The sequence below is a fragment of the Leuciscus leuciscus genome (assembly GCF_965113295.1).
Source record: "Leuciscus leuciscus genome assembly, chromosome: 15".
Taxonomy (NCBI): domain Eukaryota; kingdom Metazoa; phylum Chordata; class Actinopteri; order Cypriniformes; family Leuciscidae; genus Leuciscus; species Leuciscus leuciscus.
In genome coordinates, this window is record NC_138739.1 from 40,537,471 (window position 1) to 40,563,718 (window position 26,248).

At 36.5% G+C, this 26,248-nt stretch overlaps 2 protein-coding genes across 12 annotated transcripts in view; both read left to right on the forward strand.

Annotated features, from left to right (window-relative positions):
- The window catches only part of LOC309475376 (uncharacterized protein), a 140,977-nt gene that overhangs the window by 103,168 nt on the left and 11,561 nt on the right, over positions 1–26,248 (forward strand). For 7 of the 11 annotated variants that reach the window (XR_014197616.1, XR_014197617.1, XR_014197619.1 and 4 more), the window contains 2 exons: positions 1,137–1,350; positions 25,978–26,068. Coding sequence is in view for 2 of the 11 variants with exons in the window: in XM_082138151.1 (XP_081994277.1) it covers positions 1,141–1,350; positions 25,978–26,068 (301 nt within the window). In the remaining 9 variants the exon portion in view is untranslated. The remainder of the gene's footprint in view (positions 1–1,136; positions 1,351–25,977; positions 26,069–26,248) is intronic. The other 4 variants (XR_014197618.1, XR_014197621.1, XM_082138151.1 and 1 more) reach the window with 1 other exon arrangement.
- Positions 4,450–6,614, forward strand: sox2 (SRY-box transcription factor 2). Its single transcript, XM_082138145.1, has one exon. The coding sequence runs from the start codon at positions 4,740–4,742 to the stop codon at positions 5,685–5,687; it is 948 nt and encodes a 315-aa protein (XP_081994271.1). The 5' UTR covers positions 4,450–4,739; the 3' UTR covers positions 5,688–6,614.

The following is a 26,248-nucleotide window of genomic DNA, read 5'->3' on the forward strand; positions in this document are numbered from 1 at the left end:
CGACCAACAACTTTCCCCGCAGAGGCCTTTTGTCTTCCCCTTGTTCCTTTCTACCCCAGCGCCCTGTCAAAACTGATAAAGAGCGCTGACCCGACCAGAGCCCGAGTGTGACACCGACACCGAATGTGGCCCGGATCATTGCTTCAAAGCATCCTCTTCAATTCAAGCTCCTGTTGCCGGATATTTGAGATCTTATTAGGCAATTGGACAGAGCAATTGCAAATTCATAAGTGCATTTAACTGCAAATACGTGCAAACCGAAATGCATGACCACTGTTGTGGAATTTGTCACTGTGTACAATTGGTTTTCTGAACAGGAATTAGGATTATGTGAATCCATAAAATTGCTGGGTTATGTAGCTGTCATTGTTTTTACTAGTATTACATCATGGCTTATTTAGAAATGTTACATTAAATACCTTCACTATGAAAAAAAAAAAAAAAAAAAATGCTGCACTAAATTTTTTAAGTGCAATCAACTTGGATGTTTAAGTCATTTCAACTTAAATTACATTAAACTGGCTTTAAAAAAATGAGTTGCATCTTGGATAACTTGTAAAAAGAAAAAGGTGCTTAACTTATTTTGATGGTTTAAAGCAATGCTAAAACAAATGTTGTCATAACTTACTGATCATATAATTTCTTACAGTGTTGATTGATTATGAAAAGGAATTATTATTATTATACATTTAAATGTATTTTTGCAGTGGTTTCTTGTTGCTGTTGTTGTGATAAATGTATGGAAGCAATGAATGTTCCCCGGCTATACATGACATGGCAGTGTGTATTTTTCTGAAGTAAAATCTTTATCAAATAGCCATTCTTTGCGTTTGAAAAAAGCCAGCCCATTACCTCACGACTGCTTTTGTTGGCCCTTTACAAGAGCGAACAAAAAAACTGTTATTCAGGAGAAGGCTTTAGATTTTTATTGTTGGTGGAGCTCGCAGTGTTATTGTATTAAAAAGAGCCATCTGGGCCAGAAACAATGGCTTGAAATTATCTCTGAATACCCAGTGAAAAAAAATATATAAAGCTTTCTCCTTCTCATTATGTTTTGGTGGGGGGTTTGTAGACTATAAGTGACTTTTGTTGTTCTTGATGCATTCTTCTTCTTTTTCAATCGGCCCCTTTTTCAGATAGTGTGGAGCTGTAGAGGGACTGAGGCGGGCGAGTGTAGCCGCTCTGCGAGCACTCTGTGCGGGCGAGCGTCGCGAGTGGACGCTGGTGGATCATGAGAGCGGGCGCTGGAGGAGAGCGCGCCGGGGAAGAGCGTCTGCTCGCCGGCTCGCGTCTGAGGATCCGCCCGGGACGCAAGCGGGACTGTGGATGTGTCAGTCAAACTGTAACTCTGTAAGTAACTCTGGTATTATGGTCTGTGCGTGTCTGTCTGCCGGGACAGGATATTAATTAGCGATTCTAACGGCTTTAAATAGCGTGTTATTATTTTAAAATGTTGATTTAATATAAGCTGCATTATTTATTCAAGCTATTTGTTTATATTGGCTACACACAGATGTCTACTTGTTGACTGTTCGCGGCGGTTTGGAAAACTTTTAGGGGGGAAAAACGTCATTAATTTTTAAAACATTAAAAATTAATTTTTAAAATGTCTGCTCAAATAAAGTAAAATTAACACACACACACACACAAATTGTTTGTATCTGCAAAATTGCGTCATGAGAATTACAACAACAAAAAAAGCATCTAAAGATGAATGTTATAATCTGTTATTATCTGCCAAACTTATACATTTCAAATAAGATCATAATTTGTAGCCTATGTGTAAATTAATTGTTTAATTTCGTTTGTTTGTTTTAATGTATTACGTTTCTGATTTCGGTCCCCGTTTTTTCTGAAATATTAAAACTGGATGCCGTTATCATGTTGACAGAAGAAGCCTATATAAAGTAGTGTGTTATTTGTCATATTTTGATCTGCAGTCAGCGCGGCCCCTAGTGGAGAAAACACATACACACACACACACACACACACACACACACACACACACACACACACACACACACACACACACACACACACACACACACACACACACACACTCACACACACACACACACACACACACACACACACACACACACACACACTCTCTCTCTCTCTCTCTCTCTCTCTCTCTCTCTCTCTCTCTCTCACTAATTAGTATCTCCTAATTTTAGACGTAATGCTCGAATAATTGTAACTCTGACTTTCAAATAATGTTTTGTGTTTGGTTTTGTGTACACATTTATTAAGATGGACAGAATTTGTTGTGAGGTATTGAACGCAAACATAAAATAATTGACTGAAACATTTTTGGTCGTTATTTTCATTCATTCGTTTAGATCCCATGCTTTATGTTAAACGTATTGTTAGGATAACAAATATGCAAGGAATTAGATCCTTTTTTTTAATACTTATTTTTCAGATCAGGGTTGACAGATTACGATTCTATTTATGTTGCTCTTTAATATTTATTAATTTGTATTTCTTAGGTAATTCTTTCTTTTGAAATAAAACCATCTCAGAACCAATCAGTTGATATCATTAAAATATATTTTAGTTAACATTAAGAGACTTGCCTCTTCACAACTATTGTGAAGAACTGTGACAATTAACAATTTAGCCAAAGCAGGAGCCACTCTGGGATGTTAGAGATTCCCCGCTGTTCTACACATTTCCATAAGCAGATTAAGGCACTCAAATGCAGATCGAGAGAGAGAGAGAGAGAGAGAGAGAGAGAGAGAGAGAGAGAGAGAGAGAGAGAGAGAGAGAGAGAGAGAGAGAGAGAGAGAGAGAGAGTAGAGTTGCATTAGAATGGCGACTCGTGTTCAGATTCTCACGTTCTTAGAAGTTGAAGTTGAAATTGACTATTTGTTTATTTATTCATGCATCCATCCTTCAATAGTGCATTTCAGAATCGTTCACATACGTTAGGCCCCTATATCTTTTTATATTCTGTTGTGTTTGCTCTTTGTAATTTAGGCTATTTTGTATTCGCTGCAAAGTATATCGCGTAGGCCTAGTTTATATTTTTATTTTGAATAAAACAAATGTATGGAAGATTCTGCGTAAATGTGGTGCTGGGAAATATCCTGAAAGTGTCTACGATGAGCCTTTTCATATATAGATATCACCACAAGAGGACGCTATTGAAACATAATAAGATCTGCTCTCGTGCATTGTAACAAAAAAAAAAAAAAAAAAAAAAGAAATCATCCGGCGTGTTTTTCCTGACATTAAGCCTGTTTGGATATTAGTTCCACTTTTTTTCGTGTCGTCGAACAGCCTATAGTCAACTTCTGCTGAAGAATGAACGACTCTTAACTCTTGAAGAACAGTTATTATTCGGGTTTAATGAAAGTGTCTGATTATCGGGCTGTCCTGTTGCTGGATGTTATTTTGAAGGAGGTTCTGCTGAATAAACCCTCTCCCCTTGTCACTCTTCATGGAGTGGATTGTAATAACACAAATCCTCAGAACTCAGATGGTCAGTGTAGTCAGCTTTTGTAGTGCTTTTGTTCAGGGTGATGTAATGACAACAGCCCAGACAAAACTGCCTGTTCGTGATGATTGACGGCTCTCCATTTTAGAATTCGCATTACGCTTGAGCCAGTTGAAGTATACTTTATAAATAGCCGACAGTAGTTTTACCACATATCATGGATATTGTTTAAAAAAAAATGGGAAGAAATGAAATAACAGTTAAAAAGTTGAATAAACGCAGTTGTTTATTAAAGGTACGAATAATACAATTAACAACCGCGAGATCACCAAATTAATTATAACTATAGGCTTAGAACGAATATTAGAACGAAATGAAATTGTAGATTTGTATAATACGCCTTTTAGTGTTTTAAGAAATATTAGAGCAAAAGTTTGTAATATTATAAGACTTTACATGATGTTTGAACTTTCACTAAAAAATGTTTCTTTTTTTTTCTTTTTAATTGTTTTGAACAGTCTGTTCATTTAGACGTTAATTTATGTATGATATATTCTCAAAACAAAGCGACGAATCAAAAAACTTTTCACACAAAAAGCACAACTGTGTTCCAGTGTTTGGTTTTAGGATCTTCAGATCATCCGTCCTTGTAGCAAATATACTTTGATTAGAAAGTCGTTTGTGTGAAATATTCTCACTTTAGTTCTTTCTCTGATAACACACACACACACACACACACACACACACACACACACACACACACACACACACACACACACACACACACACACACACACACACACACACACACACACACACACACACACACACACACACACACACACACACATACACACGCACAGTGCTCATTGGTGGAGAAGTGCTGCCTGTGGCTCTGCGCTGCACTGCTGACCGCGCGTAACCCCGCCCCTTTATGCAAATCCAAGAGACACACAGTCGTGGCTGAGGGAGCAGACGCGCTCTGATTGGTCAGCGACAAACCCATTTATATTCGCTGACAGTCGCTCTATGAATGGTTGTCTATTAACTTGTTCAAAAAGTATCAGGAGTTGACAAGGGCTCTGGCGAGGAGGCAAACCGAGTTTGTGTCGATTCCTCAAGACTGAGAAAAGAAGTTTGTGGAAACCAACAGGACCTAGCGCTTACTTCCTCAGCAAAGTTACCAGACCTGCTAAGGTAACTTCAGCAAGCCTCCACTTTTTGGACTTTTTGTTTTGTTTTTGTTTTTTGTTTTTTTAACTGCTGGTGGGGAAGACTTTCATAAACTCGTTTTTAAATGTACAACATGATGGAAACCGAGCTGAAGCCCCCGGCGCCTCAGCCTAACACGGGGGGCACGGGGAACACCAACTCCTCAGGAAACAACCAGAAAAACAGCCCGGACCGGGTCAAGAGACCCATGAACGCCTTCATGGTGTGGTCGCGGGGCCAGAGGAGGAAAATGGCACAGGAGAACCCCAAAATGCACAATTCGGAAATAAGCAAGCGACTCGGGGCCGAGTGGAAACTTCTGTCCGAGAGCGAGAAGCGGCCGTTCATCGACGAAGCCAAGCGCCTTCGGGCTCTCCACATGAAGGAACACCCGGATTACAAATACAGACCCCGGAGGAAAACCAAGACCCTCATGAAGAAGGACAAGTACACCCTGCCGGGCGGGCTCCTGGCGCCGGGCGGTAACGCCATGGGCGCCGGTGTGGGTGTAGGGGCCGGCTTGGGCGCAGGGGTCAACCAGAGGATGGACAGTTACGCGCACATGAACGGCTGGACCAACGGGGGCTACGGCATGATGCAGGAGCAGCTCGGTTACCCGCAGCACCCGGGGCTCAACGCGCACAACACGGCGCAGATGCAGTCCATGCACCGCTACGACATGAGCGCGCTCCAGTACAACTCCATGACCAACTCGCAGACCTACATGAACGGATCGCCCACCTACAGCATGTCCTACTCGCAGCAAAGCACGCCGGGAATGACGCTGAGCTCCATGGGCTCGGTGGTCAAGTCCGAGTCCAGTTCGAGTCCGCCGGTGGTCACGTCGTCCTCTCACTCCCGGGCCGGACAGTGTCAAACAGGGGACCTGCGGGACATGATCAGTATGTACCTGCCCGGGGCCGAGGTGCAGGAGCAGAGCGCGCAGAGCAGACTGCACATGTCCCAGCACTACCAGAGCGCGCCTGTGCCCGGCACGACGATTAACGGCACGATCCCACTATCGCACATGTAAAAAAAAAAAGAACTTTTCTACACTGCTGGACTCCTTTGGACTATTTTTGTACAGAACACTTTTTTGGGGGAGGGGAAAGTTGTATAGAGCTCAAGGAAAGAACACAAAACTTTTGCTTTCTATTTAAAAAGGAACGGTAGGAACTCACAGTTTGTCGTTCTGTTGTTCTTTTTTATTTTCTTCTTTGCCTTTCTTTGCTTTGCTTTTTTGTTTTTTAATTCCAGAAGGTGTATGCGATTTGGAAAAGTAGAAAAACGGGGGGAGAGTGAAGCAAATGTTTTATTATTGCAATCGACTTTTTTTGTACAGTATTTATCAAAGAAACATAATAACAACATAAAGATGTAATGTTTGTAAACAGCAGGAAGTTACGTTTTTATAAAAAGGCAATTGTGGAACAACAACAACAACACAAAAGAAAAGAAAAAGAAAAAGAAAAAAAAAATATGGCACAATAACTGATGTTTACTGCTTCAGTATATGCTCCAAAAATTCTGCAAATGCTGAAATGAAAGAACGGGATAAAAGAGTTTCTCACTGAAGGTACATAGTAATAAACCATTATAATTATTATTCTATTATTACGTTCTAAATGAGAGAACAAACAGAGGCACTCTCGCAGGTTAGACCTTTTTATTTGATTTGATTATTTTCGGTCTCCCACTCTTCATCTGTTAGGTATATGAAGTTTGTGTTCTTTATTTTTCTCATGGTTTGTAAAATTTTCTGTACATTTTCTGTGATATTTTAAGTTTTTATTTTAAAACTTTCATTTTTCGTAGTTGTAAAATGTGGCCTGTACGCAGTTGCCAACGCTCCATGTATATATTTTAACTAATAACATCATTATAACAGTTACAATCTGAGTTTTTTTTTTTTTTTTTTTTTTCAATATGCAGTTTGAAATGAATAAATTTTTGAAATTTGGATATTTGAAATTGTTTCTGGTTTTGATTTTATTTAACATTTGGCTTGATATCAGAATTATACGGTCACTTTAATATGCATTCACAGTCTCTAACTCAAACACAATATTATGAATTATTTGTGTTAATAAGATGACACACTTACACATGGGTGCAGCTCTCTGAAAGTAAGTATATTAGATTTGAATGTGCAGAATTATGACAGCGTGCTTATTGGTGTTTGATTCCAACAAATGAAATGTTAGATGTTATTTAAATGAAGTGAGCATTAAGTTAACACCGTCTCTATGTTTTTAGTGGAAACGAGGACTAAGTTTCTTGCCTGTAAATCTCTGCTCTGCTCGGGGAGATAAAACGGCCCAAACGAAATGAAGACGCACGTCAAGGTAGTCACTTACTTTATAACTTTATTTCACATTTTTATTAGAGTGCAATTATTTATTTATTTATTTTTGCGCGCAAACGACTAAGTTTTTCCATTTCATATTTTTAAATTTCATCATTTCAAAAGTAATATTTAGAGATGCGTTTTTTGGATTGTTTTTTTCAATAGCAATTATATTGTTGATTATAAAACAATACACATAAATAACTAGCCTGTCCTATAACATATATGATGTTATAGGCTATAATTTGTATGTTTTTCTTCTTAATATATATTAGATGCATATTGATACAAAGTTCAATTTGGATGTTTAAGTCATTTCAACTTAAATGACATTAAACTGACTTTAAAAATGAGTTGAATCTTGTATAACCAAAACAAGTTGAAAATTGCTTGAATGTTTTCAACTTATTGATCATATCATTTTTTTACAGTGTAGTTTTTAAAATAATAAAAACCGTTCACATTCGATCGCTGAAAATTCCATTTGGAGTTTTGCAGAATGAAAATAGAATGACAGTAAAACGTCAGGCGTCTCTGCTCACTTCACATTAATGTTCAGGTTTAGTGTTTGACACCGTTTCGAGAACATGCTGCTGGTTCTTGTTGTGGCAGTCTCGAGTCCAGCTCGAGATGATGGAGATGAATGAAGTGTGTGTATATATTTCTCTGGTAGATGAGTGTGTATCTTGCCAAGGCAGCGAGGCATCTCTTACAGCGGGTCTCGGGGGAGAACGGCTCACATTAAGCGCTGAATGAATATTTGACGAGGGCTCATTCCGACAAACGTGTCCCTGCCGGACTCTCAAAGGGTCAGGGAGCACTGCTTGAATCCATTATTTATACAAGCAGAGGAATTGGTTGTAATGGCTGAATCTGTTTGATAAACTGGGAATTTAAGTGAACTGGAAACGCGACTAAAAAGGAGCGTTCCTAATGGTTCAGTGTGTAAAGAAACTGTTTTTGCTGAAATGTTGAGATTTAAGGTTCATTACACATACATTCAAAACAGGGTTATGTAGGCTATCCTAAAAAAAAAAGCAGTTTAACGATAGAAGTGATGTACTATTGAATAACCGATATTTGTAACCACAGATTGACAGCTGAAAATGCTGATTAAAATAACTGTTATGACTGACTTTTGATGATAGACACATACACTTATGAAAAAAAAAAGAAATGAAAAAAAAGAATGCGTTTAGGAAAAACAAAGTATGAACCGTAGCGGTTTGGGGGATTTACTGTATTGATACAGGCTATTAAATAATAGGTTGAGACATAAATAATGGCATCTGATTTTTGTAGTTCTGTTGGGAATGCGTGGTGGATTCTGTTTAAGAATAAAATCATGAAAAGAGTTGCTTTAGCTGTCATGTGTGTGGTTTTATTGCCTAGTTATATTACGACAAATTCATTAGAAAGTGCTTTTGTTGAAATCGCTCGTTTATCGGCAGGAATATTACATGGGATGATGGGAAAACTGCTGTTGTGGAGAGGCAGATAGCCTATATCTGGAGAGCAACAGGTGCTAAGCGCGCGCTCGAGGACTCAAAACTCTCATCTCTCAGAAACCTTTTCAGTCTGAGCTTTTTAAAGATTTGATCTGGTGACAGACTGTAACACGGGCTATTTTTGAAAATACTTACGGATTTAGGCCTAACAGAGCACCACACTAACTCATCCCTTCAAATGTAATTTATGATGTTTTGTCTCGGCAAAACAAGTCTTGACGATGCCAATTTCATTACAATATGAGCAAATATAAGTTGAATAGGGGATTGCATATATGTGGACGATTGACCAATGGGAAAAGCTAAAGAATAAACCCATAGCCTACTACTAAAACATAAAAACATTTTGTTGGTTTAACTTAAAAAAAGTAAGTTACCTGGTTGCCTTAACATTTTGAGTTCATTGAAATTATAAATTTGAGTTAATACAACAAAGAGATTGGTTTAATAAATAGAAACTCAAGATATGAGGTTATCTGAACCACATTAATTATCTTAGTCGATTTGACTGAAGATAAAACGTTATGATATGATAAATCTTTTTTTTTTTTTTTTGTGTACTAATAGTACCACGAATACATATTGTAGTTATATTATTCATAATAGTTCATTTTTGTTGTTGTTATAATCATAGTAAAACAATATATATCAGTATATAACAGTTCATTAATCATTTATTGATTTTATTAAAATGTCGGCTTTTAATCATCATAAAAACATTGTTGTTAGGCCTGTTATTAATTGCTGCGGTATGAAATAATTAGTAATTGGTTATTTTTAGGTTATTCTCGTTATTTTTATTCTACAAGGAATAATGTAATGCATTACATGCATAAATGACTTAAACATCTATAGCGTGTGTCTTTGTGTTGAATGTGTTGTCTGTTGGCGCTGAGAGTGAATGGGTGGAGGAAGGCGCAAACTATTTGGAGAAAGTAATAAGTTGTTTCTTGTGGCCGTGTTTGCGGGAGGGGGGCCAGTGATGGAGGGGGACTGGGCTGAATTGAGGACTGTCAGAGATGTCTCTCATTGGGTGAATGATCCAGTGCAGGTGCAGGGAAACAGGGGGATGGGGGTCTCAATGAGACCACACACTGTCAGCCAGCACCACAGCGGTCTCGCGCCGCGGCCCGAACCGAACCTGAACAAACACCGCGGCGCGTTATTATTTTTAAGCTTTTCATTTATTTTCATGAATCCAACAAGTGCGTTTAGATGAAAGCAGATTTTTCCCATGCCATTGCTTGTTTGTGTTGATATTCGTTAATTGTTCTGTCCATTTATGTCACCACTAAAGAAGTTATATATTTTATAGATAGCGATCGTGTTTACGCGCGCGCGTGATATTAAACAGTTTGAAAACGGATGGATTAAAACAAACCCGTTGTTTAATACCACTGTGCATTCTGTCATAATTTTACCCATGATCCTGCTGAAGACTTTGGCACTCAACTCCAATTCAACTTCCGACAACTGCTTGTCATCATATTCACGCATGCCAGTCTTTTTTCTTTTCTTTTTTTTACTGTCAGAGTCTTTGTTGTGCAAAGTTACATTTTAGTAAGAGCCTTCTTGTTTGCAAATGCTAATAAGACATTTTCCTCAAGAACCCTGTTTATCCCAGAACATACTGTTCAAAGACACTAAAGTGCACACACCTTTTAATGTTTGCATGCAATTATATGTTCATATATTTAATTGTTTGTATTGTCTGGTGCGTGTTTATACATCAGCAACTTTGATTTGCTACATTTGTCAAACCTGAAAAATGAGTTCGATGCGGTCTTGAACATAAACTATTTGTTTTGTTACAAATGCACTCGTGATTAATGACAGGATAATTGGTGCTTTTTCTCGACATCATTGTAAATCATCATCTCGTAATTAATAATAAGGATTGAGTCCATGCAGAACAATCCAGCCTCATGGTGGAGAGATATTTAGAGTTAGAAAATTGAGTTTTATCATCATCATTAAATGCTTAATATGGCCAGACAATGAAAATCTTTCAGTGTGCATTTGCACAGTTGTTCTGATTTGTCATTGATCTTCATGCACGATTTCAAATGTAGTTTCAAAGATTCAAATTCAACAATTCTGAGCTCTGTTATAATTATAGCCTATAGTTTACGCTTGTAATTTTTTTTTTAATGCTGATAACGGATCGAACAGTTCAGATCAATGAATCTATGCAAACAGATCACATGTGACAGTGTGCAACAGATGACATCAGTCCGTGTGTTTCTGTCCTGTATCATTATGCGGGGCAACAAGTTTGACCATATGCGAAGCTGAGGTGCGAGTATTTCATCCCACGCGAGGAACAATCTGTGCTTTTATACAGCAGATCAGTCACAGCAATGCGGATCCTTTTAATGCACCACTGAGCCTCAGACTGGGATAGACGGGGGATGGGGACACTGCACTAATATTAAGCTGGAGGAAAGTGTTTGTTCAAATTTATCGAAATCAAATTTTAAACCAATTTTGACTTATTTTTGCGTGCCTTATCAAAATTGCATAGGCTTTAAAAACTAGCGATTTTCGTTCGTTCGATTTAGAACATTTGCATGGTTTAAAACTACTTGTTTTTTGTTCGTAGCAGCAAAAGCTAGGCCATATGCAACACTTTTAATTAACACAAAGAAAATACTTTTAGTTTTGGAAAGATTTTTAAAGCTCAGAAAAAAAAGAAAAAAAATCCGGAATAATTATTTAGCGAATACTACGGTCACTACGATTTTAATGTGAACTAAATGTGGATCGAGCTGCGGAAACGCATCAACTGCTTTTCCTGAAGTTTTTCTTCAAATATAACAACATATTCAAAATCTATTCGTTCTTATTCCCATTTCCGGAAATGTCATCAGGTGAATATCTATGACGCACTTTTTGCATGGATGATATCCAGCATGTGAAATCATTTTTTTTTCTTTTTTTTTTTTCTGGTTTCCCAGCATTAGGTTTGGGGGCTGTTAGGAGGTTGTCATTAGCTGACCCTCAGAAACAGCAGAGCATTGTTCTCCTCATTCCGCCAATTTCAAGCTTCACTTGTACATAGCATATATGTTGATTAATGACACTAAAAGCAATTGGGTCATCCTACTTAAAAAAAAAATAAAAAAAATCATATTCATCAGCAATTATACTTTAAATCTGTTATTTGCTGGTAAAGTGTGTCATTAGGCTTGATTTAGACAAGAAGTTCCTACAAGCTGAAAATATCAAGGGGGTAAAATGGATTGATGAAATCGCCGATTGGACAAGGATAGGAAATGTTTTTTTGTTGGGGGGGAATATTCCCAGGGACTCGTTTCTCTTCTCAGTTTTGGATCAAGCAGACGTATGTGTGCTTTCAGAAGAAAGGGTTTGTCTGGACGTTGAATGGCCCATTATGTTTCTCTGGTCACCCCCGTGTCATCTGAATGGAACGCGTGGGCTTGTTGACAACTAATTTTCTCAAAATGTTCACATCTGTGGCTCTTCCTGCCCTAAAGGTGTCTGCATGACGTGGACACCCCAACACTTTCACTTTTAATCGGAGCCGTTAAATCGAATCGAATCGGCGGGAGATTCGATTCGAATTCACAAGCGTTTATCAAGAACACATTATTTAAGGATCACATTGTTCGAAAGTTAAGTCCAAACGCTATATTTCAGTACTGCACTGTAATAAAAATGATTGCTGTGATTATTTATCACAACTTAAATTTCAACATTAGAATAAGAAATAATGTGTTGTTTCAACTTTAAAAAAAGTATACGTGCTTGACTTAAAATATGAAGTTTAGTCAACTTTAGTTAAGTTAGTTAGCCTATTTAATTTAAATCTCAACAGCTTTTAAGTTGTTAAAACTAATTGCAACAACTAGTACTTTTCGAATGGAAAAGTGCATTTATTATTCCGTTTGTTAATTTTAATATTAGGATGGCATATTAAAATAAGTCGTAGTCCTCAAATAAAGCCAGTACAGAGTATAGAGCTTTAAAAACAACAACAACAACAACAAAACACGCTTCCCATTTTAGGTCACCCCATGCCTTGCATGAGTCTAATTAATTCCCAAGTATGGTTAGTGGGTCTAAAATCTTTCAATGGCCCCTGTGCTCTCGTCAGAGACCCTGCTGGAATGTAAATCTTTCATTCAGTCTCAAAGAGCTACTCCAGCGTTCCCTGCAAGTGACGGAATGCCATGCTTTAAATAGGACACACGTTTGGAGCAAAAAAAAAAAAAAAAGACAGTTCGAAATTATGCATATTAATATTTTTTGGCGCACGAGATTTCGTGTGTCAAACGTCATAAAACGAATACGTGAAGAGATCTGCCAAATATGTCAAGTGGTGTAACCATCAAGCAAAAAGTACTAAAATAATCAAACTAAAAAATGTCTTGCACCTTGAAAACACGTTTAAAAAACAAAACAAAAAACAAACAAATATCATGTGTTTTGAATATCAAGTCATCTGACATGAGCGAAAAGTGATATACCACTCATAAATTCTGCATGGTGGTTATAGCCTACCGCATTAAATGATTTAAGAAAAATTAAAACAACATTTCTTCACATATTTTGTCTTCTTCTTTTAATAAGACTGTCCCCTCTCTTCTTTGCAGAGTTGCATCACCGATTCATCCTTTGATATAAGTGCCACACAAATATCAGTATAAATCCTCAACAGGCATTATGGAAGTAGCCTATTATTCAAGCTATTTTATTTTATTTTATTTTTTTACGCATGCAGACCTACATCTAATAAATAAAGTTTCTGACATCCACCAGAATTTAGGAGATTCTAGACCCGTAAATGTAATGATTTTAAACAGCCTCAAATCTGCCCAATAGGCTGGCGTGCTGAAACGCGTGATGCGAGTTAAAAGAGGGTGTTGTTGGCTATATGCAGTGATACGGGAGCTGCTGAAGTGTGTGTTGCCCGGTCAGGCCATTTGATTGTAAATAAGAGAGTTCACACGCCGATCGAGTGACTAGAGGGAACAGGCAAACCATTTGAATCAGGTGCCTATCTCCCTATCGAGGAGATCAGAGCTCAGCCAAATGACATCTCCCTCTGAAAAGCCAATCTAGTCGCAGGATGAGATTTCACTGTCTTTGCGCTCAACCCGCCCAATTAACATAAGAAACACAGCGAGTCCCATTAAAACACGCAACAGTTGGTGGGCAGTTATGGCATTATCTGCCAACAACCCAAGTGCTGGGTTCCCTCTGGGCAATTGTGTCCTAACAAAGCCTGAAGTGCCACTTTATTTCCTATTGATTTATTGGTAGAACTTGCATGTCACACACTGCTCATGTATATATAATGAATTACTTTATCAATAGCAAGAACAGTGTGTAATTACAAGGTTTTCAAGACATAATGACATAAGTAGCTTACTTATTAGTATAATTCATGTATATGATGAACACTGTTAACACTTACACACCTAAACTGATTAAACAATCAACATTTAATTAATATGACTTATATTTATATGGTAAAACTTTACAATAAGGTTCATTAGTTAACATTAATTAATGAGCAATACATTTGTTACAGTATTTATTAATCTTTGTTAATGTTAGTTAATAAAAATCAAGCTGTTCATTGTTTGTTCATGTTAGTTCACAGTGCATTAACTAATGTTAACAAATACAACCTTTGATTTTAATAACGTATTGGTAAATGCTGAAATTAACTAAGATTAATAAATGCTGAAGAAGTATTGTTCATTTTTAGTTCATGTTAACTAAAGTATTAATGTTAACTAATGAACCTTATTGTAAAGTGTTACCATATACATATATATATATATATATATTTGCAGGTCGATCTAGATAGCAAAGCTTTTTGTATTGATTATGTGTCAGAGTCATTATTTACGTTCTATTGCTTTCTGTAGAAAATGACATGAAACATATTATCAGCTTTTTGAAATTGCACCTGTCAACATACTATGAAGTTCATAACTCAAAAGATTAATGTGTAATGACAGCTTGTGCTGTACAGTTTTACTATATCATGTGATAATGACTCAAAATATTTGAAGTGACTGGTCAAGTCTAAGATGCGTGATCAATAATTGTGTATTATAGATCTTAATAAGAGGCGAGACATTATTGAACGCGTTTGAGTTATTGAATAACCCATGCATGGGATAAGGAAAACAGGACATGTACAGACACTTTTATTAATCTCATGTCAGTTTTCAAGAACACCTGCTTAAATCTTGGTAAGATGCGGAAAGAAACCAGTGTTGAAATAAAGTTCATTGTGACAGCTGAAATGTGATCTGAATGCTCCGACTTTTAGAGACTGATTTACCAAATTAGCAAGGTTTGAAAAAAGAAAAAAAAAACTTGTATTTCATACTTTGTTTCTTATTAATAGGATGTTTTACATCACCTTTGATGTGTCCAGCCTCTTTTTTCAACTTTTGTATCATCGCTCGGCAGATTATAGTAAAGTTTGCGCCCCTTTTCAGCCTAAGCAGGATAAGCTTGGAGTGGCCTGTCACCGTGGAAACTGCCAGAACAATTCAGTTGAAGTTTGAAGAGGTCAGCTTGCAGGGTCAACAACCCCAGCCTCTGCCTGTGCCAACTTCTGTTGAGCCTGGGACTTTTTGGGGGAGCGCGAGCTCAACCTAACCCTGGGTGGTAGGCAATTCTAAGACTGATATAAATTTTTTGAGTCAGTTTGCGGACTAGGCTCTCCAGGTGGCCTGTGAAATCGATTTTAACCCCGTGACCCTGTCTTGGAGAAGCACGGTTGACAACCTGGGTGAGAATGTAGCTGGGCCTGACAGATTTGCAGCTCTGAGAGTAAAGAGAGAGAGCGAGAGAGGGAGGTGGAGGGAGAGCCCGAGCATCTCTTCAGCGCTTTAGAAGTGGTCATTAAAACCTTATTAAAAGTTGGGATGGTTGGGAGAAGAGCTGGTGAACATGTGTACGGCCTCACAGACTTCACTGACTCAGGAACAATGTTGGGAAACTTCAGTGTCCGAGTCTGAGAAGCACAACAAGTTACTCTGAAGCTGATGTTTAGTTGTTGTTGTGAAATGTGGAGAAAAGGAGTTTGTAACTGTAGTGCTTAGACTGAGGATTACGTTCAAAACACTCACTGTTTCAGTATTGCAGGAACAAGATGTGAAACGGTTTGCATTAGCATGATTTTAGTGTGATAAAAACAACACTTTCTAACCTTTTATGTGAAACTTTATATCCAGCTTTACAACTTTGTATGACAACATAAAGCCTATAAAACCCTAAAAATGACCATAAAAAACTCAAGCACATGTTTTAACAGAAAAAAAGAAATATATATATATATATATTTATTAAAGTGCTTTCCAGTAACTGGGAACCTTCTTTGAGAAAGTGAAGGATGAGTCTAAATCAAGTATTCAACATTATGTTGAATCAGAAGTATTATATAATGACAGAAAATGTAACATGTAAAGAACTAACGATTTAACGAGGTACCGATTTCGTGTATGAATTCATACAATGTGATTCGTAGAACCGTATGATTTTTAGGAAAAAACGTAAGGCCCACCCCTAAACATAACCATAGTAAAATGTTACAAACATCACATAACATGTTATGCTATATGTTATATGTTATGTTAAATGTTGTTATGTTACATTTTATGTTATGTTGCTATATTTTATGTTATGTTATATGTCGTTATGTTGTGTTTTGTATGTTATGTTGTGTTATAACATATAAAAACATATAACATAACAAATAAGTAAAAATGTTATGTTATAATATAACATAACATAACAGCATTACGTAATGTAACAACATAAAACAACACAACATATAACATAACATAACATGTTTCTGTTGTTATTTTGTTATATGTTATGTTGTGTTATAACATATAAAAACATAACATAACAAATAAGTAAAAATGTTATGTTATAATATAACATAACATAACAGCATTACGTAATGTAACAACATAAAACAACACAACATATAACATAACATAACATGTTTCTGTTGTTATTTTGTTATATGTTATGTTGTGTTATAACATAACAACATTTAACATAACAACTAAGTAAATATGTTATGTTATGTTATATAACAACACAACAACATAAAATAACAACACATAACAAAACATAAAATAACAACACATAACATAACATGACAACACACAACATGGCATAACATAACACGACACAACATAACACAACACATAACATATAACATATAACATATAACATATAACATATAACATATAACATATAACATAACATAACACATAACATAACAACACACAACATGGCATAACATAACATAACATGACAACACACAACATGTCATAACATAACACGACACAACATAACACAACACAACACAACACATAACATAACATATAACATATAACATATAACATATAACATATAACATAACATAACATAACATATAACATAACACAACACATAACATAACATATAACATATAACATAACATAACACATAACATAACAACACACAACATGGCATAACATAACACGACACAACACGACACATAACATATAACATAACATAACATAACAACACATAACATAACATAACATATAACATAACAACACATAACATAACATAACATATAACATAACAACACAACAACACATAACATAACATAACATAACATAACATAACATAACATAACAACACACAACATGGCATAACATAACAACACACAACATGGCATAACATAACATAACACGACACGACACAACACAACACAACATAACATATAACATATAACATATAACATATAACATAACATAACAACACATAACATAACATAACATAACATAACAATACACAACATGGCATAACATAACACGACACAACACGACACATAACATATAACATAACATAACATAACAACACATAACATAACATATAACATAACAACACATAACATAACATAACATAACAACACACAACATGGCATAACATAACACGACACAACACAACACAACACAACACAACATATAACATATAACATATAACATATAACATATAACATATAACATAACATAACATAACAACACATAACATGACATAACATAACAACACACAACATGGCATAACATAACACGACACAACACGACACGACACATAACATAAAATAACAAAACATATAACATAACATAACAACACATGACATAACATAACAACACACAACATGGCATAACACAACACGACACATAACATAACATAACATAAAAACACATAAAATAACATAACAACACATAACATAACAAAACATATACCATAACATAACAACACACACATGGCATAACATAACATAACATAACATAACATAACATAACATAACATAACATGACACGACACGACACGACACGACATAACATAACATAACATAACATGTTTCTGTTGTTATTTTGTTATATGTTATGTTATGTTATATAACAACATAACACAACATATAACATAACAACACATAACATAACATAACAACACACATCATGGCATAACACAACACGACACAACATGACACATAACATAACATAAAACATACAACATAACACAACATATATAACAACACATAACAACACATAACATAACAACACACAACATTGCATAACATAACATAACATAACATAACATGACACAACACAACACGACACATAACATAACATAACATAACATAACATAACATAACATAACATAACATATATGATGTCCGTCCCCGTCACGTCGAGATGGAGGATTCATGTCTACTCGCTTTCAACAAGGCCAAACTACATGTGGCCCTGAAAATCTGAGTCAACCTGTTGTGTGATTTGAAATGATTTGGGCCGGTCACAGAGGAGATGGTGTGATCAAAGGAGCGACTCACACACACAGATCTCCTCTCGGGGGCCGACTCCATCTGTCACGTTTAACAGACTGAGGCTGTCCGCCGGCCACTCAGAGAGAGAGAGAGAGAGAGTTAGTGCCACACTGTTGCTGATTGTATTTGATTGCGTTTGAGTGCCGCTTCGACGATGGGTCTAAGAGCTGGTATCATCCCACTCTTGTCACATCACGGAGGACACAAACGGGAAACACGGCACAGAAACGTTTGGAAAGTCTTAGGAAGGCCTTTCTGCATTTGGACGAGATAATACTCAGAGAAAGCCACGAGTGTGTGATTGTTGTGTGTGGTTATGATAGAAGTGAACCGTGATATACTCATAGCTCGGGTGCAGAACGTCTTGTCTTTACTCCTGTTAGGAGTTCAAGCTGTTATTACACCGTCAGACTCGCTCCTGGATGAAGTGAGTGACAGAATGTTTGCTGGGTGTGTGTGTGTGTGTGTGTGTGTGAGTACGTAGGCTTGTTTTCCTCAGAGTAATGTCACCTTTGCCACCAGTGTTAGATTCATTAGCCGTGCCTATAGAGTAAAACCCGCACGGCCTTCGACAGCACATTTCCAGGGTGAACGTGTTTCTATGTAAACTTTTGCTCCAAGGTTTTGAGTTAATGGAAACGTGGCCTTCCGTTTTCCTCAGTGGTTATTGATGTTACGAACATTAATGCCATCTTTACAGCCATAAAGACTGATCTGAGCTCTGATGAATAGCAGAGGAGGAATTTTCTGAAGACAATGTGAGACAAGACTTGATTCGATCCACTATGAAGTGATTGGATGGTAAAACTTTTCTCTAGGTAAAAGGTCAAATATTTATCTTTTATTTTTAAAGAATAAGGCCAGGAACATGTATTTAAAAAGTAAGGGAACAGATTCATAAGTTAACGTTTATTTAACAGTAAGCTAAAAAAAAAGAAGCAATATAGGACAGTGCTATATTTATTCTATACTACTCTCTCTCTCTCTCTCTCTCTCTCTCTCTCTCTCTCTCTCTCTATATATATATATATATATGAAGAGTTCAGATGCAAAAGCCTCTAAGTGCCATCTGAAATTTTCTTCTAGAATGATCATTTTTATAAAGCTTGTATATTTAAGTTAATTAATTTCACTTAAATGACAATTAATAGGTAATTTGCATTGCCATTTAAGTGAAATTATTGAACTTAAATATACGAGCTGGATAAAAATGTTAATTTTTGATTGTTAGATTGATAGATTGTTAATACAAACTATATCAAGTTTATACATAAACTAAAGTTAAAAACAATTTTTTACATTTACATATATTTTACAAAATATACATTTAAATAGTATTATGTAATTTTTTAAAATATAAAATCATAACAGAAATCCTAAGACCTACATTTTCATAAAGAGAAGATCTAGTGCTATATGTCAGCTAACAGTTGACGCTGGTGAACAGATGTGTCATGTCATAGCTGTGACTATATTGGATATTTTAGCATGTATCTATTCATTTTATAATATTACATTCAGCATGTTGTTATCACAGACCGTGATTATGGTATCCAATATGGGATATAGGATTTTTGGGGCCGCTTATGGCTGAGTTGGGCTGTGTGTGTGTGTGTGTGTGTGTGTGTGTGTGTGTGTGTGTGTGTGTGTGTGTGTGTGTGTGTGTGTGTGTGTGTGTGTGTGTGTGTGTGTGTGTGTGTGTGTGTGTGTGTGTGTGTGTGTGTGTGTGTGTGTGTGTGTGCTAGTGTGATGATTAATGAGGTATTTTTGGCAAGTTGGCATTACTCATCAGTGCCATGGCAGTTTTGTTTCGAAAGTGCTGGTGCTGGAGAAAGAGGGATTCAGCCCATCAGCAGTGTGTGATGTCAGCACACAGGACAACAAAAGAGAAGTCCAAATCCGTGGTGTTTGCAGCATTACAGGGGCCCAGGCTGGGATGAACACAGGCCCTCTTTTCACGGGGACAAACATACCAGAACACACGCTCACACACACACACACACACACACACACACACACACACACACACACACACACACACACACACACACACACACACACACACACACACACACACACACACACACACACACACACACACACACACACACACACACACACACACACACACACACACACACACACACACACACACACACCACTGCTGCAGTGTCTCTCAGCAGTGGCGTAATAACAAAAATAATAACAGAATTATAAAAATACAAAAAGTTCACAAAAAATCCATATTTTTTTGGGATCAGGCCTTTAATCTCTCAATCATCATTGTATTGCATTGCATTATATGTTTTAAAAACTGAGCATTTAAATAAATATCATCTTACTAAGACACATTATTGGCAGATACAGAGTGACGACTGATATTAGTCATTTATAAACCATCTCAGTGATTTACATTACAAGTGATCAGAATTTCATCTTTTTGCTCATATAAATATCAGCATCTGCACCAAATTGCATATTTTTGCTCAGTTTATGCCTCTGAATAAAACTGATATATTCTCGCTATAAGTGGTTTTCGGACTATTATTTCATATGTCAGACTTAAAATAACTTTTGTTACTGTAACCTAATGTAGTTTCAGGAATACTAAGTAATATTTTTTAACAAATAAAACCAGTACATTTAAATATGTTTTTCACAATAAGTTCTTGAACTGCAAAGCTTTTTTTGTCATTTATCAGAAATTAAAGAAATGCAATTTGAAAGAAAGAGATTCGGACCCTGTTGCAAATTCATTATCTAAGCAAATTCCCTGCTAAACAAATGCCATAGTATTTTTATAGGGGGAAAAAAAAATAATTTTGAGTGCAAAGTATTTTATTCCTCTCAAAATATAATGTAAAAAACAACCGATGTTATGTCATCGTGGAGGGGTATGCGTGCCTTTTATTAATTTCTCATCCGCAGGTTGAAACGTTAACAGAATTTGCGCATTCAAACGTGACACACACCTTTGTTTGTCTAATACTGCCGTTCTGACACACCAAAGCCTCTCGTGTTTTTACTTGCAAATCAGGATTACACACTGAATGACGATTTCTAATGGTGAGAAAAGCGAAATTACAGTTAATATGCAACAGACCAGGGACAGATTTACAGGAACGAGTCCTCAAATCCATTAAGGGTTTGCTTTACAGGACTAGATGAAATTTACTCATCCAAACCTGTACAATGAAACACAGAAAGAGATTTCTTGAAGAATCTTTACGCAGCTCTTTTCCATAAAAGTTAATCTTGAAATTGTAAATGAAACAAAGAATTTACTATTTCAGTCTTTCTACATCACATTTGCATGTTTAATTTTGCCATTTATTTGTAGTTATTTGTGAAATTTACTTGTAATTCCTAAATGAAATTGTTTTAAAGTAAATCCTTTTTCATTTGTAGTCAATACAAATCAATCGATAGCTTTGTATGAGGAAGAAAATAAACTACTTTGGCCAAATCTTTGAAATCTCAGTTACTATGTAGAGACAATTTATATATAGTGTATGTTTAGATAATAAAAATACTTTCATGTGCTTTTATGATGTTTTTTTGTGTCATTACTGGAGCTTGACATAGTTATGAACTTGCAAACTTGCATGATAACAGCAAACCAGATTGAAGCAACATGATGGTTGATAAATAATCATTTTTTTATTCATTTTTTTTGTTACAGAATCTCTTTCTCTGTCAGTGTTTTTTTATATTTAATAAAAAAAATGTTAAGTTGTCAGTCACCGCCAGCATTTTTTTTTACAAGTTTCACAAAAGTTTCATGGGCACCAGAATTTTAATGACTCATTTTAATGAACTCTTAATAATAATGCAATTAATTCCCATTAAAGTTTGGTTTAAAGTACTTAATTAATGTAATTTTGCCATTTTACGTGACGTATCTAAAGTGAGAACTATTTAAAGTTAATACGATGTTAACAAAGCATTATCTAACTCTTTACATATGATCTAATTAAACAACAACACTTTGTTAATTACAGTGATATTAGGAACTCACTATTTGTATATAGTCTGTTAATGTATTAACTGCAGTTTATAAACTATTAATTAACTATTTGACAAATACTTTATTATACTATACTTACGATAAAGTGTTATCAAACTTTTTATTCTAGCTTCATTCCTTTTTTTATCAATGTTTGCATAAGTGTGGATAAAATAAAGCAACATTTTGAACAAAAAGTCAAGTTTAAAATTTTCTTCAAAGACTACAATGTGCATAATCAATACTTATATTGCTTGTTTCTGCTGCTTCTTCGCCTGTGTTTTGATCAGAAGTTTCTGTACTCTTTCAGATGTGTAATAGCGCCCCCTACCGTATAACAGTGAAATCACAGAAAGCCATGAAATTCTGTCAATGTTGTGTCATAATGACGGAAAATTCCGCCAATGGTGGGTAAAGAGTTAATACCGAGTGACAATTATATTTCGACTATGTATCACAATATCAAAACGGCAAGCTCTGATAACCTTGTAGACCGAGAGACCAACCCAGACCTGATTGACTCATGCCGTCACAATGTTTACCGGTTGCGTTTCATTCCTTTTCTTTTTTTCTAAGCAATTAGAAACAAGAGATGTCCGCTGTAGACGTGCCAGGGCTGTGCAGTTTCCGCTCATGTCAGTTGTAAAGGGCTTAACCCTACTCTGGCCTGTTTATTTGCATCCCTCAGTAAGTTTCGCCCATCCACAAGGAAGCCTCATGCTACTGTACCCCAATAAAACCAGAAAACACAGTCAGGGATGGCATGAACTGACTCTGAAGGACAGCTATTGTGGATGCTGCCAGTGCCCAACAAGCCCTCTTTATGATAGCAGGAATTATGATGGCCGTGGATATGTGAGATCGCTGGTGGCGAGCAAGATAAGTCGAGTAATTGTCACTTACTGTAACAGCGACTCCCATTCATTAAAGGCCCGTGTCTAATAAACTACTGGAGGAAAGGAGGCCAGCTGTACTGGGAAGCCTCGCACAAGGCGGCTCTTTCTCTGCGGCCCCAAACTTTGTCAAAAGGCGAAACTGTCTATGGGGCGCTCTGTGATTCAACAGAGATTCCAATAGAGGTTTGTCTTGGGGAGCAAACAAGGGCTTCCTTTTGTCAAAATATAGGGTGTTCAAGAGGGACAGCAAAAACTGATATAGCTTCTTCTTTAGACCAGTTCCAGTTATGTAAACTGGAAAACAAACAATTCAATGGCTGTTGTGATACTTAACTTATTCCCCTAATATCAGTCTTCATTACTTTCAGCAATAGTTGATCATAAAACGTATAGGATAAAATTGACCAAATCTGTTAAGTGGTAAATAATATTTCTTTCTTTTTTTTTGCATTTCATGACAATTAAGCACATTTCTACCCAAAAGTCTCATTACTGAAATGCAAAACAATGATTAAATTTTTTTATGAGAGCGTTTTGAAATCGTATTTATTTTTAATTAACTATCAATAATTGTTCAAATAGTAAATAATGTATATATACTGTATATATATATATATATATATATATAACAGTAACAAATTTTGCTGCAATGAGTTATAACAACTTAAAAAAGTAAACTTGAACAACTTGACAACTTGACAAAACAACTTGACTTAAAATATTAAGTTTAATTAAGTTTAGTTTAGTTAAGTCGGATATTTAAGTTATCTCAACAAATTTTAAGTTGAAACAACACATTATTTATTTATTCTAATATTGAACTTTAAGTTGTGATAAATCACAGCAAGTTGGTTAGTTGACTCATTACCTATAATAAAAAGTTAGTACTTAAATTACTATATCATTACAATGGCTTCCTCATCACTGAATTCTTACATGTTCTCTTCTAGAAAGACTGTAAGAAACCAGATGAATTGAGGAATCCATGAATAGAAGCCCTCCAATTCCTCTATCCCAAATATTTCTGTACAGTGAAGTGAATTCCAGAGGTTCTTCAAGAGGAACACATGTCCTCAAGTATGCTGACATTTGAATGCATTTCTAGGGTGACAGCAGAAGGAACCCTGTTGATTTGGGGTGTCTTTGCTGGATCATGTTGGGCCATTGTGTGTCCTTCTCAACTTCCTCTCAGTAACTGTCTAAGGCGGGCATGTACTAACTTTTTGGAATGTGTCAAGTCCTTGTGAACTATTTCCTTTCTTTTCCAACCGCTGTTTGCTTCTTTATAAAGTTCCTTTTTCTAACCTTTTAAACTGAAGCAGTGGACCCTGTGCAATATAGTCTAGGAACAATGTCTTTCTGTATACATTTTCGCAATCCATTGCTAAACAAGCCATTGCGACTTTAAAAAAATATAATGTTTTTAGCAACTTTACTTGCTGTAACTCAGCAGCTAAACCTCATCCTAAACTCATCCGGAGAGACGTGGGTTTATATTTACAGAGTTATACCAATTTTGCAGGGACTCAAACAGAACTCCCATAAGGATATTTGCTGTCATTAACTGAGCTCATGGCGGTTTAGCACAGACCAATTAAGACTCATATTTGCTTATACAGTTGTTATGTTTCTCCATGGACCATTGTGATTGGGGCCATACATCCCATTGTTTTCCAATAATTAATGGTACTTTGGTTTACTTTGGACTTTACAGGGATATGAGTATAAGAAGGCTCAAAGAATGGGAGAGATATAGAGTAAAGCACAATTCAAACACACAAGGCACTAATGACACATGACTAACTTCAGAAGGTCAGAATAAAAGTCAACAAAGAGAGCAGCTTCACTCCTGACTCAAACCAAAGAGCCGTTGAGGAATACAAGGATAAGGTTGAGGGAAGTGTTGTATAGGAGAAAGTTGGATTATGGAATCCAAGGGGGAAGTGGGATCGACTCCATCTGTCGAGAGGGTCTTCCAGTCGACTTTGGCCCACATGCTGGATGCTGGCTCAGGAAGCTCTTTCACACTTCCTCCCGCAGTCCTAGACATGGTCCTCGAAGGGGGAGTGTACCAAAAGGCATAGCCTCTATCTAAGGGTCTTTGTCCCTATGGGGGGGCAAACAGTGGGATCCTACAGGAAAGGAAACACACGCCCCCTCCTTCAACAACAGCAGGAGGAGAAAGAAAGCACATTACATGCTTGAAATCAGCCCTCTTCCATTATTTTAGTGGGGGGACACTTTCGCTTTCAGACGTGCTCCACAAGTTGGGAGTTGCGAGATGGGCAGATGAGATTTTTCTTGGCTCAAAACACAGATTTCATGAATGCACCTGCTATTGTGCCTCCCGCATTGTTTTGGTGTTTTGTTGAGTGTCACATATCAGTAATGGAAATGAGGCAATAAAACGAAAGGAAGTTGATATCAGTTTCCCCTGTACACAAACGTGTGCGACAAGCCTGGTATTCAAAAGGAAGTTGGTTTACTCAAAGAACAGGGCAGAAAAAAAAAGTATTATCTACTCGATTATCAGCTCATTCATAAGTTACGGCAAGCATGTAAATGTACAACAATAGACACACCTCTACAGTCTACAATAATACCGCTGTACATGCACACTTGAATGACAGTCGATGTTTGACTTGATCTTTCCCTCTTCTTTTTCTCTCTTCTTTTTTTCTAGTATTTTTTCTACTCAAGCATGGCGGTGATAATTGGATTGTGTGGACACCTGTATGAGTGCAGTATATCCAGGGGATTAGAGAACGGGATGGGTGAGTCAGCTCAAATTATTGTCATGTTAACCCATACAACTGGCAGCCGTAGCCCCCTACTACTGACTAAAATAAGGTCACAGCGGTCCCAGAACCTGTCCAACCTCGACAACCTCTAGAGCCATAGATGCACAGGGGATTTTACTAAAACTAGAGCATAACTCAAATGGTTATTTGAAG